We start from the raw sequence: 17,967 nt of genomic DNA, 5'->3' as shown, positions 1-17,967 counted from the left end.
AAGATCTTCACGGAATGAATGAATGTTGCGTGCGTGCTAGCATGAGAAACTTTTGATTGGCCGTTTTTATACTACAGACGAGTTACCCGTCTGGACGAGCTTCGGCAAAAATTCTGTTGCTACTCTGGTTATGCGTCTCTAGTATAAAGACGGGCACAAGACGAGTTACCCGTCTAGACGAGCTACTTTTCGAAATGCGTCTTGAAAGACGGACAACGAAAGGAAGCTCGTCTAGACGGGTAACGCGTCTTGTGCCCGTCTTTATACTAGAGACGCATAACCAGACGAGCAACAGAATTTTTGCCGAAGCTCGTCCAGACGGGTAACTCGTCTGTAGTATAAAAACGGCCATTGAGTCGTTGCACGATTATTAGATTTTGGATTATTTAAAATCTCATATCTTGTGCGAATAATTTTCCTTCTTCGGGTTTGATCTTTTTTATTTTTGATTGCAAAACTTTTGTGACATCGTGCTGAAAACTACATAACATGTTGGTCGAATGAATATGCAAAAATTCAACTAATTGTGGCGGTCCGGCAGTCTCTGATTAAAAAAATTGCAAAGGGACAAGAAAACCGGTGATAAAAGTAATTCGAGTGCAAGCAGGCGAAATAATATTTACTTGTCTAATAAAAAACAGAAAAACAGAACAAATAAGCTCAACCCGAGGACAACGCGTCAACATATACATTGTACATATGTTTAACTTTGCAAATCTTGAATGAAATTAATCGAAGCGTGAACAGCAAACAGCTTTCGATACATTTTTGAATTAAAACTCGTCAAGTCATTTTGTCGCTGCGGTTTATAGTACATTTAAAACAGGGCAAGAAATAATGCTGTGATATTTCGATGTTTAGGCGAATAAACCGTTCTCTTCGAACGATGTCGCACGTTTTTCACAGGCACGTTTTTCGCATTTCGTCTCATGCTTCGTTCGTTCCTCCCGAGGTGGACGCACGGGCAAACCGCGTGCACTACCCGCGCTTCCACTTCGTGAAACCCGTGGCTGATGTGCATATGATTTCAGGCGGTACTGTAAGTAATATTGTTACATTTTATTACAGGAACACTGAAATCATACCTTAACTAGTCCACCCTCCTTATAATCTGTCCAAGCTGATCCATCTGTGGAAAATTTTAGTGTGTAGTTCATCACCCACTCATCAGCTTGAGAATTCCCTTGAGTGGACACAGCACAGATGATATGAAGTGTTTGTAGATCAATCTGTAGATATGGATTAGTGTCACTTGTTGCTGCACACCATGATGATCCTGATGCAAAGTTCAGTCGACCATTCTTGGCTGGTGTATTGGCACTTTGTACAGAAGAAGCAGTTATTTTATTGTCTGGAATTGTATTATTTTCCATTCCAAGATCTAAATCAACACAGTCCCCTACAGTAACAAAGTAATAAAAACAGTTACTAACATTCTAAAGTTGTACACTAAACTATTACATCATCAAAACAAAACTCACCAAAAGGAACAAAAGAAAAAGCGGGACTTAAAGCAATACAAATTAAAGCAAGACTAGTACAAAATGCCACAATACATTTTATATTAGGTTCGCCACTTTATGGGTGCACATGTAGGAGAATTAAAGCACCTTCAGGGTTTTTCAATGAGATAATTTTGAGGTAGGTGACTGCCTTTACGCAACACCCTTTGTAAGATGCTAAAACATCTCCTCTTTATTGTCTGGGAGATGCAGCTTTACCTGCACATGAATTTTAGGCTGTGATCAATTTATGACAGAATACCCATCAGCACTACAGCAGGTATGGGGTATATTTAGTTTAAGCCTTGCATGTGTAAGAGGCCAAATTGAAAGTGCCTGCCTGAAAATAATAACATCACATTATAGGAAGGCTATGAGTTATGAAGCCATATTTCCTTTTCTGCTGGCTACACTTTGAGTGCCCCAAAAGGACAAACATCAGACATCTACATGTAAGGCCTTAGCAAACAGAAAGGTGTGTTGGCTTTGCAACCAAAACATTTTTAGTCTGTAATTGTTTGCAACAAGTGCCTTAAATTCACAGGGCTTGAGCAAAAAAAACTTGAATACGTTTCAGCTTGTCAACATTCATCCTCGCAGAACAATACACCCTCTCGCATAATTATTGTGACAAAATAGTTTGCATTGGTTTCTATCAATTTCAGCATGAACTAAACAAGAAATTGCTTTCAAATTTTATAAAAAGAACAATACAGCCAGAAAGAACAATTACATCACATTCATGCTATGTTCTTTGAATAGATTGCCAAGGTTGATTAATGATGGCTCTGGATAATCAACATCATCACAACAACATAGTGCTATATGACACTGATAGTGCAAGAAAATTTCTCATAAGTTGTGGTCAGTAGTGCTTGTTTCAGTAGCAGTGTAATAGTGCTGAAGTGAATGAGTCCACTGCCAGCCAATGTGGAAGGGATGCCTCCTTAGGGCACCATCATCAGAGCCTGGTTTTGAGTTTGGAGTAACTGTCTCCTAGACCAGTTGCCTTCACCTAGCCATTAACAAGCCTGGTCTGCCTCAGACTATTTGACCCATATTTGGGAATGGGGTTGCTGAGTAGCAGAGTACTGTACATACATCCACACAGTGGTGGGTCATGTTATGCATACAACAGCCAATAGGGCACCAGCTCCTCTGTTCATCAAATTTATACCCCTGACGAGAGGGTAGGCTGGTTACGCCCCTGCCCACTGTGCCCCTTTTGGTCCATGCCTGTGCGGTTATTTTACAGGTACCACTACTGACCCTTCAGCAGTTCTCCTCATGGACACCTCAGGGATGTTCAGGGTTATCCCAATCCACCACCCAAGCTAGGGCTAGGTTGCATTCTACAGTTAAATCCCGATAACTCAAACCTTCAAGGAAAAAAGATTTGAATTATCCAGGTTTTCGAGTAATTAATGGTAAAATTAGTAAGAAAATGAACTGGAGGGGAATCGAAAAAGGTTCAAGTTAGCGGGAGGTTCGAGTTATTGGGGGTTCGAGTTATTGGGATTCAACTGTAGGCTACACCAAAGATCTTCAGAGTGGATCAAGAAACTTGGCATATAAGCTTATAAAGAATATGCATGCCAGGCTTTCCACTCCAGCTTGCCAGCGACCAAATAGAGAGGGTCCAGAAAAGAGTCTTATAGACTTAAAGGGCAACTCTCGGGAAATTTACCCCAATTTTTTATTTTTTCTATAAGTTGTTTATAGCAATAGGAATCTTTAGCAGGTAATTTTTTAAAGATATCGGCCAAAATGAATTTACTACGAATTTTCTTTTACGCCAATTTGGCGGCCATTTTGAAAACGTTCAGATTTTGGTACGTCACGTGATGCTACGTCACAGGTGTGGAAGGCAGATTTGCTTTTGCTTCCGATAAGAGGAAAACACGCCAAGCTTCTCTTCATAAATGAGAATCACAAGGAGAGGAAGACCCTATGCTGTTCAATGATGTCCAAGATAAAAAAGGTAGTGCTTCAGTGCTTCAATATGAAAGGAAATAAACTGAAATAGACTAAATCTTGTGTTTGTGAAACGAAACAAATCCGTCAGATCGATCGGCCTTCTGAGGTCAGGAAATGTTCATAGATTTATACTCAATGCATCCTCCCCTGCACCATATCATGATAAAGATTCCTTTCGTCTGGAGTAGATAATAAATTGAAAAGGGTTTGCGAGTGCTGACTCCCGTAATTTGTCAAGAATCTTTGCATTTGTAAGCAGGAATAGCGTCTATGGTCGTCTATATGGGGCTATATATGAGCGAAATCCACGCGTTCGGAAAAAGACAAATATATTTCGGTTCTAATGTTAAGAAATTTGCAGCCACCCCAAGATTTCTCCTGCTGTTAATTGGCAAAAATTAATAGAAAGCAATTCTCCCCAGCAAATGAAGTCTTTTAAAAGTTACAGCCTTCGAAAGGCGTGTATAAGCTTGTATAATTGCGTGCAGGTCAGTATTGCGCAATACGAAGCCATACAAATTCACTACCCCGCGCACTAGCAGAGGCGCTCTCGCAGGGTATAAAATCATGCGGAGAAATGGGGAATTTAAAGCAAATATAAAACTATATCCGAAGTAATTAAACAGAAGAAGATTGTGTTGCGTGTAGTACTTATTCTGTGATTGCTTTTGAGAAGCTATTGTTGTAAATAAAAGCAACTTGTGGTGTAGTACAAAAGCATGTCACGCTTTCCCTTCTCTCTCCCTAGCCTGACCACGAAACAGTTTCGTGTGTGCAAATGTTAGTTTACGACATAACTTTAGAAAAACATGCCGAGGCTGTAAGACACGTACAGTGTAGAGCAGTTACAGCAAAACGATCATCTCAAATGCAAACCATGAATAAAAACACACGCAAGCAAACGCGAATATTCTTAGAAGAGAAACAGCGCGGTCGTAAAGAGCCAGGCAAACCACAATTTTCGTGGGGGCATTTTTCACAAAAAGATACGAAATTGCAAAATATAAACATGACAACTCAATTACACCGTAAAGTGTAAATATCACGCACTGTAGGGTCGTGTAATAGTCCCGGGCGGGAGTGATAGTCAGTTTACAAAATCATTCTACACAAGCACGTCATGAACAACCTTGAACAAAGTTCCCTCGAGGTGAGTTGTTTCAACTACACAAAGCGAAACTCCCTTCTTCCAACAAAAGAAATGAGTTGATACAGTTGATAGCGATTGAGCAGTCCACCATCCCTAAGAGACCCAGAAGAGTTTTGTCCACATTAAAGTTCTGCAAACCCGAGTATGTCAGGTATGTTAACCCATTATAACAAACATGAACAAAAATGTTTGACGACCGAATGTAAACAGCAAAATGTAACAAACAGTTTGGTCTTATAATGTTTAATTAAGCTTCTCGAGTACATGTAAATATCATAAGGCTTTTCAGGTTTGACTTAGTACACAATTCAGTGGCCGAGGTAATAGAGAAAGATTAGAAACTGTACATTTAGGACTTCAATTCACTCACCATTCCTCGCTGTCGAAATCACAGCGGCGGTGAGAAGGTTCGATATTTTCCTCTCTTTCTCGTGTCTCGCTGTTTTTCTCTGGAGGCTCAAAACGCTAGGGTTGGAATACCATAGAAAATTCTAAATCATCCCCTGACATATCCCCTCCTATAGCTCTCTGAAAATCAGTGAAATCGCTAGCAGAAGTTGAGCTCTCACTGCTAGAGTTTGAGGCAGCCATGTTCGTGACTTGTTGTGGTTCCACACCTGTGACGTATCACATCAGGTGACCACAATCGAAGCGTTCATGGCGAGATGTCACAAAAGCGGCAAAATTCGAAGTTTCACGTTAAAATTAACCGGTAAAAAAGTTTCTGAAGTCAAATTTTTTGCTTTCTGTATGATTTTGGGAACATTCGGAAGCTTTTAATGAAATATAGTTTTCTAGCCGAGAGTTGCCCTTTAAGGATTCTATTCCCAGAGGTTTGGTATAGTCATGCCCTGGAAGAAGCAGGTTTAACAACACTCTTTAATAGACGCGAGGAATTATGTAGCACTCTGTTTAAACAAATTGTAGAGAGCGATTGCCAACATAAATTAGCTGACCTGCTGCCTGCGCACGATGACAATGAGAGATATAATTTTAGGAATAGGCATTTGTTTTCAATCCCTCGTGTAAAATTGAAGAGGTTTGGAAATATTTTTATAATGCACTATGCAGATAAGCATCAATTGTAAATAGATTTTTTATACTTGATTTTATGTATTTTATGTACATGTAATAGTATTTTTTCTTTTATAACTAGCTTATGATAAAGTTAGGAATTTTTATAACTTTGAACTTTTAAATGTAAATAACACCTCAAGTAATTCAGCTTGAGGTTGCTAATTGTGATTTTAATAAACAATTTATCTATCTATCTGGCATACATGTAACTTTGGTGTGGTACGTACACAGAATGAACCCTAGCTCAGGGGATCTGCCATACACTGTATAAGCTGGAGGGCCAGCCCACAGAAATACATGTAATCAGTGCTCGAAATTAGCGGTTGTCCGGTTGTCCGAGACGACTAAAAGTGCGTTCGGGCAACCAGTGTTTCAGAAAATTTAAGGCCTGGTTGCCTGAGAATAAACCGCCGGACAACCCAAGACATTACATTACCGTGATCACCCAACAGAATAAACCAAAGAAGTAATAAATTTAAAACATGAAAATAGCTCTCTTCTGATCAATGGAATCCACCACAATTGTTAGAAAAAGCAAATCAAAAGTCAGTCAAGTTCAATAAGCCGGGATAAGCTTGCAGTGTTGTCTTCTAAACACGCACAGAACTTAGTAGAAATAATTTGGTGCACGTGTGTTGAAAGTGACTAATTAATTTTACGCATGCAGATTTGCATGACTTCAAAATTCACAGTATCTTGGCGCTTTTCAATGAATTTCTTGCCTTCATCTTAAGTGAAATTCAATTCTGAGTTTAAAATTTTTGCTTTCTTAAGCGGACAGATTTGTGACCCACATGTAATCTGAGACGCATCTTGTCGGCTGTTGTCTGGGAATAATTTACATTTTAGCTGTTTTGAGTTTGGCGTGTTTTTGGGCGTGTAGGAGGGATTTATAAAATGACTATACAGCTTCTGAAAGTACATGTACAAAGAAGTATTTTCATTAACGTTTAAAGTAAGTGAAAGTGTTGTGTTCTTATATTATAAAGGAATTCTGCAGTAACTGTTTTGTTTAGCATGAGCCGTTTCACTGTTGTGAATTGTAAAGTAAATGTTACCCTGGATGTTATCCTCTCATGGCCTGAGAACAAAAATTTTAACAAAAAAACAACAACACTTAATACGGACAACCAAGCCGACAGCAGGGCAACCAAACTCAGGGGTTAGGTTGTCCAGCATTTCCCATAAGGACAACCTGGATATTTTTCTAATTTCGAGCACTGCATGTAATTACTGTAATGGAAAGAGTAGACCTTGCATATATGCATGATTTTGTCAGTTGCTCAACATTTACCCCAGGCCTCATTAATATTTATAACAAATTCTTTTGAACCTACAACACTAGAATTACTTTAAAACATGTGATTGGTCGATAGCATTCAGACAATACATGTATACAGTAGCATGTGAACTTGGCATGATAACCCAATATCTACAGCAGATGTTGGGTTATCATATCGAGTTCAAAGTCTGTCTAAACCAAATGTAAAAATTCTGAATGATTATTTGAGGGATAAGAACCTGGAGGAACCACAAGATAAAACCACTTTGGCCAATGTTCTGATGAAGTTTTACACCAGTGCTAGAAAAAGTGATGGCAAATTGTTTGAAAACGTATAATTAAAAACAATTATTGATTACCTTGTGTCTGCATTATCTGCCTCAGCGGAAAGATGTCTGCATTATTGGCTGAGGCAGATAATTCACCCTAATTCTGGGAATCCGCGCAACCTACAGATTAGTGAATAATCTGCTAGCAGATTATTCACTAATCTGTAGGTTGCACGCGTAATGCATGATTTCCAACAGCATATTGTGTCAGGCATCTGGCGGCGAATGAAATTCAAGTTCGTCGATTCGCTTCTTCAGTTTAAAAATTGCTGGATAATTAAATCTCAGAAAACACAAAATGACTAACAAAAATTGGGAAGGAACTATTCCTAGAATTACTTTGAGAAAAAAAGCATTCAGAATTAAGCAGGACGACAAGCCAGAACTAGCACAAGTTTTGAAACAGGTTGAAATAGTTTGTCATTATTTTCATTACCAGAAAAACAATGTATAATAAAACAATTATTAGATTCGGTTTTTGTGATATCCGGAATAATCAAGGTCTCGGCAAGTGTTATTAGCCTTAGCCTTCGGCTTCGGCTGATAACACTTACCTCGACCTTAATTATTCCGGATATCACAAAACCTCATCCAATAATTGTTTAATATATCATGCTCAACCTCATCCAATAATTGCTTATTTTAACATGAGTATTCTTGCATGACTAAACTTTGTAAGAATACTCATGTAATATAAGCACGATTGAGATCAGTTTTGGCACAAAATGTAAACATTAATGTAAAGGATACACTTATCTGCATATCTGTACATGTATGCTTACTATAAAAGGCTTCACTGTAATGCCTGTGAAATTTTGCTCTCAAAGCCCGGGCTTTAAACCTTTTTATATAAGTATGACGACATGACGTTTGTTCATCCATGCATGCAATTTCCAGCGGTGGCTATTTTTTATATCGCTACCTTATGCATGATGAAGCACCGCGAAAACAACACAAAGGTCTTGTGCAACAACAAACAAATAAAACAGAGATCTCGCATAAATTTAGTTCCTAATTATAAATGGGTAAGGAAGCGAGTACATTTAACTGTGAAAAGAGCACTCAATAAACTCAGTCACTATCATAAACGCACCTCAACAGAACAAGAAATTACTTTTACACGCATTTCAAATGATACTGAACTCACCTGAAGCCAAAGGAAGAAGTAAAGCGAGTAAAGCCACCCGGAAATACAGCTTGAGATTACCCGCCATGTTTTGTTCTGTCACGGAATGCAGTCTCATCTGTCTCGCTTGACTAGCCATCTGCATTAAAAACCGCATCTGGCAAGAAAAGCTTTTGATAGTGTAAAATTGAACCAGTTAATTGTTTCTTTTCTCATGATATGGGCCGCAGCCTCAGCACAATGCTCAAATGGTAATTATATGTGATTTTCGCGTTCCGACTCAAGCGTCTTGAAACAAGATGCTCCCAAGGGACTGGACAGGAAGATACTTCCCAGTATGCTTTGCGCTCAATCTTCCCACTTCAGCTTATTTCAGCTCGTTTATACAGTAGAACTTCTATGTCTTAAGCAAATTTTTAGAATTTTACCACAATTTTTCAATCGCAACGGATCGGTAAAAGCAGTACGGTTTGAGCGCCGTTGAAAATAACAGCTCTTCGAATATCATTTGAGCTTTAACAGTCTAGAAAAGCGGAACTGACGAAACACTTCACAGTTCTGGATAGGCATTCCTCGAATTTCTGCATTTGTAATTTTCATTCGTTGAGCTTAATAATTATAGTTTTGTAAATACGGGGTAATTCGACAAAGGAGTCCTATTCAAACGCTTTATTTGCAGTGCGTCAGCCCACTTTGGTTTTAAATGACATTAGAAATTATGATCTAGTAAAATGATTCCGTCAGGCCAAGATATAAAAGGCTTTGGTCCTTGGGGAAATCAATAGGGCAGAAGTGAAATTAAATAGTCAATAGAGTTTCTAGAAAACAAAGAATCTTAGGGAAGGGATTTTTGGTGTTTAGACTTTTTAATTAGGGTTGCAAAGCTATAAGCTGTTTCACTGGTGTTGCCACAGGTAGCCCAAGCACCAGAAGAAGCCGTGAACGCCCACATCGCAAGTGGAGGTTAGGTGCCTAAGAGGCCCGGGGGCTGCAATCGCAATCACACCCCCAAGGCGCCAAAACACCCGACTGGCCTGGTCAAAAACGCACCCCAGCCACGAGCACTCCCCCCCCCCCCCCCCCCCCATGGGGGGTACTCCGCCTTGTAAATGACGAGGATGATCGAATGATTTTTTTGGGTTTTAACATTTCGATTCCGGGATTTTTTTGGGTTGAAAAATTTGGCAAGTATTTTTTTGGGGGTGACTTGTTAAAAAAGAACTAAAGTGTCTTGGCACGGCCTTGGCATATTTATGGTATGATGAATAAACAAACACGAGCGTTCATCTTTTATGGTTTTCTTTGTGTTATTTTATCGAGACGCGCCATTTTCAAACGCAACTATACAACTAGCAGTTTTCAAACCGAAAAGAACAGTGGTTCCCGTTGACCGATTTTTAATCCGAAACATATTCTGGTAGAAAAAGGATAAATTTTTCATTTGCCGTTCGTGGGTTGGCGAAAATTAGCAGAACTTTTTAGAAATTTCCTTTTGAATAGAGCCTCCATACAAAAATAGGCCAATTTTGCTGTATTTTCAAGTGCAAAAGAACAGTCATTACACTTGTTCAATTTTGTTTATTTGAGCCTTAAAACGTTGATATAGCATTCCTCTTCAAAAAGCCGCGCGTGGGTTGGTAGATTTTTACTTCTTGAAGCCAGAAAACCAAGTTTAATCAACGCTACTGGGCCAATTTTGACGCTTTCTTCTCTTATTGTGAGCGCTCTCGCATTCAAATTTGCCGCTTCGCTGATAATGAATATTTAATGATGTCCATGCATTCTGCCCCATGTATCGTTTAGGTGAGAGTAGTTATGAAAAGAACTGTTGTTGTCGACTGACATTTCGACAACCTGAGCGGAAGTCATCTTCAGAGTCAAGTTAAAAGTTGTTGTCAGTCGATGATGTAAGAAGTGAGGTTCGTTGAAGCTTATTGGTCAAGTAGCCGTGATTTCATTGGCTGTTAGACCCGTGTAAAAGTTTGCCAACAGTTATTGGTGAAACTGCTACGCCTCGTTGACTATTCGCTTTAGGGTTATATCTGAAAACTCAAACTCGTCGTCTAATTGTTAAATATAGTAAGAGAAGTTGAGCCAAGTAAATAACACTTTTTGTATTATTTCAGAATGATACTAAAAAGTATATACATTTATACCTTGCTGAAAGCGGGCACAGGTCATTCCAAAAGACTGTCGGGAGATTTAGGACTATTCAAACATTCAATGAAGCTGTAAAATGTGATAAATAAATATATACTAACATTTTATTATCTAAAAATATTCTATCCTTTACAAATACTTTATGATCTTCTAACGTTTTATTTACTACAAATACTACATTACCTATATTCCAATAGTCTACTCTACCTACAAATTAAAAGACCTCGCTTCTTTCTAATGTATACAATTACAAATACTCTTTTACCCAAAAATATTGATCTTTAAACCTTTTATCATCATCAAATAATCTATACCTGAAATATTTTGTGATCTGATACTAGAATTTAACTAGGTCTAATTACGTATAATCCTACCTAATACCCCTTACGAAGTTGTATAAGCCCAGAGCTTATAACCGGGATTTTACGGTATTTTTGTAAAAAAAAAATATCATCTGTAACAGAAGTTTAAAAATATGCCAGTCGGCTTAGAGCACGAATACAAGAAAGTGGAAAAATAAATTAGTAGTCCTGACACAATGTCTATTCTGATTGCTGGACGCAGTGATGAGAGCACTGACATTGTGTAAATGACTGTAAGGTCTTATGTAAGGTCTTAGCAAAACAGACTTTAAAAGTATAGTTAAGTTATGTTTAATTACGATACGTCACCAAAGAGGTTTTGTTTAATTTGGGAACCTCACCCAAGTTTAAGCACATGATCATAAACCGTCAAGTCGGAGGGACGCGTGACATTTTTCCACGCATCACGTACAACTTAGACTGTGCCCTCCACATTGGAAACAGCTGAAGTTACCATATTATTTTGTCTCGGGACGCGACAACAAATAAAAGTACGTTTCTCGTACAATTGAACATGCTAATAAAACTCGTTCTTCATGAAATGTTTTGCACCAGGGTTACAAAGAACTTGAAATGGTCTATAGACTCCTTTAACGTCAATAACCTCTACATATTCTACAAAAAACTAATACTTTAACTTCTGTTTCTTGACATCTAGTATATCACCACGTAATTTATTACATGTGCTTGATGAGCAATCTATTAATAGTGCATATGTTCTTTTAAAAACCTCAATACCTAAAACATTACTAATAGTACTTTTCTAACTAGATTGCGACCCCCTAGCTAAGTTTACTATCTTCTAGACAACAATTTTAAGAGCGCGAGTATAATTTTTCAAACACAGGCCTGCATCATGTAGTACGTTCTCTGTGAAATAAGGAGAGAAGTGATCATAAGGTACTGACCAATGTACCTCAAACCATTAAGGCAAAAATATCTTAGGTGTCGCAATCAAATGACAAGAGTATAAAGTAAGAAGAAAACTAGAAACAACTCAACTCTGAGCATTTCCTACTTCTTCGTAAATTTCTTCAGGTTTTTTTCTACTGTTTCCTTTTTTCAATCCCACATTGTAATATCCAGGATTCTTTTTTGTTCCCTGTAGATTCTTGTACTCGGAAGGTGCACGTGACTGCTCCGCCGAAGGCCTGGGATGTACTTCCATGTATGCACCTGGTTCTGACACTTGCTGATCACGTGGCGAGTCGTGTTCGTTTCGATTGGCTCGTTTCGTAAATCCCACATTGTAATATCCAGGATCCTTGTCTGCTTCCTGTAGACTTGCATACTCTGGAGGTGCACGAGACTGCCCTTTCGAAGGCCTGGGACGGAGTTCCATATAAGAAACTGGCTCTGACTCGCGCTGATCAAGTGGCAAGTCAGGTTGACCAATGTCATCCGTGATGGCCTTGTCTGAAGTCGTTGCTCTGTTGTCAGGGACAGCTCGTCTAAGTCGCCATATTAACACGCCATTAACAACAAGCGAGACAAATACAATGAAGGACAAAGTGATGACCGCAGCATTGAAAATGCCGTTTACTTCTGTCAAAAAGGAATAACAAGAAGTAAAAACATTATTGAAAGCTTCGTTAAGCAATTTCCAAGATGTCCACATTAGACGCCACTTAAATGCACCTCTGTTGATGGAATGGAAATAGACTTGCAGCTCCGATCCGAAGCATCTTAACTATTTTTTACTTAAAATTTAAAAAACAAGGCATCATCACTGTATTGCTATGGTTACGCCGATGCCAATAAAAACTATTGTTTTGGGAAAGATCATTCAGTTTATAAATGAAGTATACGCGAGTCATGCACGTCCTACTAAAAACACGCATACGCATAAGCACAAGAAGAGCAAAGCTGTTAGGTCTTCTTTTGTTCACAGTTATGTTCGTGGTCTTGGGTGTTCAAAAAAAGGATAACACTATGCACCAGATAAATCACGATCAAGTAAATAGCGTAGTTGGTTAGTTACCATTTGGATGAAAGCCTTAGACTTGTGAACAGTCGGAGCGTGATGTCATAACACAGTTGTCTTTATGGTTGGTGAAAAACAGTCTCTTTTTATCACCTATACTTATTTACAATACTCACGGTCATCTCCCTTTATTGCGTCTGCAGATGAAGATTTGTGACCCTCTGAAAGGGTGATTCTGTAAGCTGTCGGACCAAAGCTGTTTGTAGCATGGCACGCATACACTCCATAATCCTTCGCATCACGAGGCGTAAGAACAATGCTGTTGTTCATGATCTTGATGTCATCACCTACTGGAACCTGGCCATCCTTTGTCCAAGAGTAATAAAATGGAGAATCACTGCTCGCGTAGCAAGTAAGGAAACACAGGGTTTGCCTCTCACATAAAACTGAAGGCGGAGAAATTTCTTCAATTATGATAGGTGGCACTGTGGGAAGAAAGAAAAAATCGAACGCACTAACATGTGAGAACTGTTTTTCATTATCATTTTTTATCAATTAAGTTTTATCAACTGACTTTTGCCCACAGAAAAAAAAAACACTCCTTTGTTTATGTTCTGTGGCAGATGCACTGGCCTAACGGTTAGCGTGTTGGACTCCGGATCGGGCGATCCGGGTTCAAGTAGGGTGATTGTGTTGGCACTTTACTCTTATAGTGTCCCTATTGACCCAGGTGTTTAAATGAGTAACAGCAAATTAATGCTGGGGGCTGCTCCTGCAGTGGACTAGCATCCCATTTAGAGGGAAGTAGAAATACTCTTAGTCGCTTAATGCTACAGAAACCCGGATAAGCCCGATATGGACCACTTGGCTCAATGCAGTCTTGTTTTTTATTAAAAACATATTAACGTCACTTTTGACTTAAGTAAATCACCAAATAGGACGTAAAATATGATGAAAAAACTCTTGCCTTCCAAAATGGTGGAAATTTTGGCAACTTTGCTGAGGGCTCCTCCTATATTAACCTGTCAAAAGATATGTCAGATAAAATCACCAAAAATAGGAAGTTTTCAATAAAGGATGCTTTAGAATTGATGCTAACATGTTCATGGCAGACGCCATGGCTCGCACAGTTCTAGCTAAAACTAGATAAGGAAAACTTACGGACACAAAATTAGTTTTCTAGCACTTGATCTCATTGTACCGAATGTTGAAGGCAACTATCTGTCTGCCAAAAACAAAACTTATACGTGTACGTATACCGGTTGCAGGTTAAATCTGCATTCATGTTAAATCCGTTTCCGGCCTAGTTTTATCTGTTTCCAACTGAAGATAACAATCTATTCGACTTCCTTTACTTGAATTCAAGTTATTTCATGTCATTGTAAAAGGGTTATCTTCAGGTTCAAGCAGATTAATTTAGGTCGGAAACGGATTTAACCTAAAACCGAAATTAACCTGCAACATACCCACTCCAGTTTAGTACATTTGGACGAATTTATAAATTGAGTTTACTTCGATCTAGTGGGCTTTGAAAACTGCACTTTAAAAATAAATGTGTCTAAAAAAGAGAGAACCTTGTTTAAAATTTTAAGACCTTTTTAAGACACATTTAAAACTTTAACAACTTTTTAAGAGCACAAGCAAACTCCAAGAGCTTTTCAAGACTGTGTAAGCCATGGAAACATTAGAACAACTTTAAATTTAGAATTAAACTGCCCTTAAATAGTGTTTGAAACATAAGTAAAAAAAAGCAGTTCTGGCTATGACATTTCAAAATGAGCAACACCAATGTAGTAATATGAATTCGTTACTATATGTATACGATATGTTCAAATAAATTGCTGATGTTGTTTTTTTATGTTCCTTGCAAGGGCATGACAGTACGTCCAGTTGTACCTATGCTGTAAGTGCCACTGTCTTTCAGTCATCAGAGTACTGCTACTGGTTACCGATTCATGTTTACTTACGCCATTGTCACGAGTAACAGCTCTTTGATAGATGATGTACTTTTCTCCTCTCTCAAGTCCTTTATTTTCATAATTTCCATACTTTTTGTCATCACCAACAGAAAATTTCCACGATTCCTCACGAACTGGATTGTTTTCTATCTCAGCAGTAATGTAGAAGTTCAAGTTGTCTTGGTTGGCGTTATCTTTTAGTTTTAAATCAAAGTCATTTGGAAGAACTTCAGCACCATCAGCAACTTTCAGAACTATAACTTGATAAGCACTGAAGTAAAGGGAGAGATCCAATCGGGGCAGATCAATAAATGTATTGTATTCAACAACTGTGGACATACAAGAAAACTCGCCGTGTAGGGATAGCATGCAAAAAATGAAGCTCTATGGCAAATTTTTAATGTAGTTATAATAGATTTTAATAGTTGTATTATATATGTTTTTTTAATTAATTTATTTCTTTGTAAGTTTTTACTCAATTCAGTTTTAGACTGTCATGTAAAAATATCAATAAACTATCTATCTAGATCTATCTGAATGGTACATCTGTATGATGGTCGTTTTATTATGACATCATTTTGCTGATCCATACAACCGACTATACAACAATTACCTTATTGGACCATTCCTTTGTTCAGCAGGCCACAGATTAATTCCAACAAATGGCTTTAAGACAGTCACTTCGGTCAAATTTAGTACAGCTGGAGCAATCGGAGCTAAAAAGAAAGAAACCATAAATTTTGACACCACTTGCATAATACTGAATGAAATAAAAAGTTTCATTTTAGTTTTGAGTTAGCGAATTGGGACTGTGCTGGACTTTTCGAGATTTAAAATTACCATGTCCTTTTTGTTACTCAAATTAAGGGAAATTGAAAAAAAAAGTTTACAAATAATTTAAGTGGCATCTGGTCACTGAACTCGGATAATTTATAATGAAACAAGAATTGAAAACCACAAACTTTGACAAATAAAGATTTGCCGGAATAAATATTAATAATGTTAAACTTTCAGTTCAGTACATCTGATAAAAGAAAGAATTGATTCAACACTTCGGCGAAAGTTTGCCATGAATAATTAATTAATTAGCTAATTTAAATGTTTAACAGGAATCGAAGGAGTGATGAATGAAGGAGGAAAAGAGTTAAATTGGCCCTCCTCCGAAACTACAACTCGGAAATTTCCAAATTAAAAAAAAGTAAAGGAAGAAAGTGGCGTGGTTATAAAACAAAAAGAAGAGAGGATGGTTAAGATAGAGAAAGATTGAGAAGGATAACGAGGAAAAATCTTGAATAATTTAGCCCAGAGTTTTTTCAGATGTGCCATCTGTGATGCAGCGTTAATGTGAGTGATCTTTCCTTAAAGGGGAATATTTGATTCTAGCATTTTGCATTTCAAATGTTTTTTAAACGAAAACGAGAAATCAAATGGGGTGAATTTAAACTTTATTTGACGAAACAAAAAAGAAACAAAACGTATTTAAGTGTCTATTAAATACTCACCCTCCACTTTTGTTTCCACAGTCAAATATCTGGGTATACTCTTTGCACACACAGACGTTGCATAAATCTCAAACTTGTATGTGGAGCCTGGCACTAAATCCATCACAGTGTATCTTGTTGACTTCCCTGCTGCTCTGACACCTTTATCTTTAAACTGTTTATTATACGATTTTGTTCCAGAGTACTTAACCTTAACAGTTGGACACAATAGGTTTTGTTAAAATACTGATAACAACCACACTTAACCATTCCTTGGAAAGAAAATATGCATAGATGGCATATTTTACAATTTGATCATTCGCTTTTGAGGTGATAGTTGAACCACAACATAAATATCTTTTTACACAGGTCAGTGCTGTTTGAAAGTTTTGTCCTAGCTGTCAAACGTAGTTAAACAATTATGTTCGTGCCCAAGCGTCTTGCCAGCGTTCAAAACATATTTTAACTTAATGAAACAATTCATTTGAAATAAAAATACTAATCTGCGAATATATGTAGTGGTCTTATTTGTACCCATTGTACAATTTTGTATTTTTCTTTCTTTTATATTCATTATCATACATTATTATAACATATCATACACCAAAACAAATGTACCAAGGGTAAAATTGAACTACAACATATACGATCGGATGTACACCTAAATACAATAACGTTGTCATAAAAGCCAAATAGGAAGTATTTTTAGCTTAATAATCTCAGATTAGAGCATTAACAGGGAACCTACACGTTTATCGCTGTAGACATATTATTCGTGTAAGAAGATTAATTAACACGTCGTTATAATATAATGCCTAATGTTTAAAATGTTACACTGTATGTGCCTTTTTCTTTTTTTAGTCTTTGCCAACGTTATTGCAATTATAGGTGCATGGTAACATTACTCGTAAAGCATCGGACTATCCTGATTTTGATTTACGTATCCGTCAAGTGACGTGATTAGATCAATCACGTGAGAAAAAAAAATAGAAGAAAAATACGTGTCTTTTTTAGAATTTTTTTTTTATTTTCCACTGAAAACACAAATACTTTTATTAAACTTACAGTAAAGTCGAGTCCTTCCTTTGTAGCTAGTTTTGTTTTTTTCCATTCCAATGTAACTTGTGTTGATCCAAAGTCTTTTGCTTTAAAGTCTGAAGGTGCTTCTGGTTCTTTAGCAAAATGGAGCACAAAGTTATTCATACAAACGTTTTGAATATATATTTAAATGTAACAACTAGATCTAGTTCATCACACCAAAATTACTTCGTACAAATGGCACGTATTAGTTTAAATAACATTAGTTAGAAGTTAGAACATGTGACGCTTAACTCTAATAGGGCTTTCCGATTTAGCGGAAAATCAGGCCGATTTTCCGCTCACTTAAAGCGACACGTGCACTTTAATATACGTGTACTTGAATATCACAACTTGTCGTTACTTTGAATTTGACAGACCTTTTAAATTCAAATTTCGGACGGCAAACAAATAACTGCATAGTTAATTTGTTTGCGAACTGAAATTTTGTTCTCCAGTTTGGACTCTATCTTCGTTTGTCCTTTTGTTTAAACGTATATATATATATGTCAAACCATATTGCATTAAAACAAACTGGGCCTAATTTTTTAATCTTCGCGCT

The 17,967-nt window shown here is 37.5% G+C and overlaps 2 protein-coding genes across 2 annotated transcripts in view; both read right to left on the bottom strand.

Annotated features, from left to right (window-relative positions):
- LOC144638393 (uncharacterized) overlaps window positions 1–17,967 on the bottom strand; it is a 252,085-nt gene that overhangs the window by 44,906 nt on the left and 189,212 nt on the right.
- On the bottom strand, window positions 10,543–13,844 carry LOC144638288 (uncharacterized). Its single transcript, XM_078497516.1, has 2 exons — window positions 13,066–13,844; window positions 10,543–12,510 (listed from the first exon to the last, which is right to left on the bottom strand). Exons 1-2 carry the CDS (start codon window positions 13,217–13,219, stop codon window positions 11,963–11,965), a joined length of 702 nt encoding a protein of 233 aa, XP_078353642.1. The 5' UTR covers window positions 13,220–13,844; the 3' UTR covers window positions 10,543–11,962.

Source organism: Oculina patagonica, chromosome 14 (genome assembly GCF_052425735.1).
Source record: "Oculina patagonica isolate OP01 chromosome 14, crgOcupat, whole genome shotgun sequence".
Lineage (NCBI taxonomy): Eukaryota > Metazoa > Cnidaria > Anthozoa > Scleractinia > Oculinidae > Oculina > Oculina patagonica.
Note: the sequence above shows the minus strand (reverse complement) of the source record. Positions and strands in the feature narration are given on the sequence as shown.

Coding starts and splice junctions, on each gene's coding strand:
- LOC144638288 (XM_078497516.1), bottom strand. CDS start 13,219: ATGAACAACAGCATTGTTCTTACGCCTCGTGATGCGAAGGATTATGGA. Junction 12,511..13,065: donor CGCAATAAAGGGAGATGACC/GTGAGTATTGTA, acceptor CCTTTTTGACAG/AAGTAAACGGCATTTTCAAT.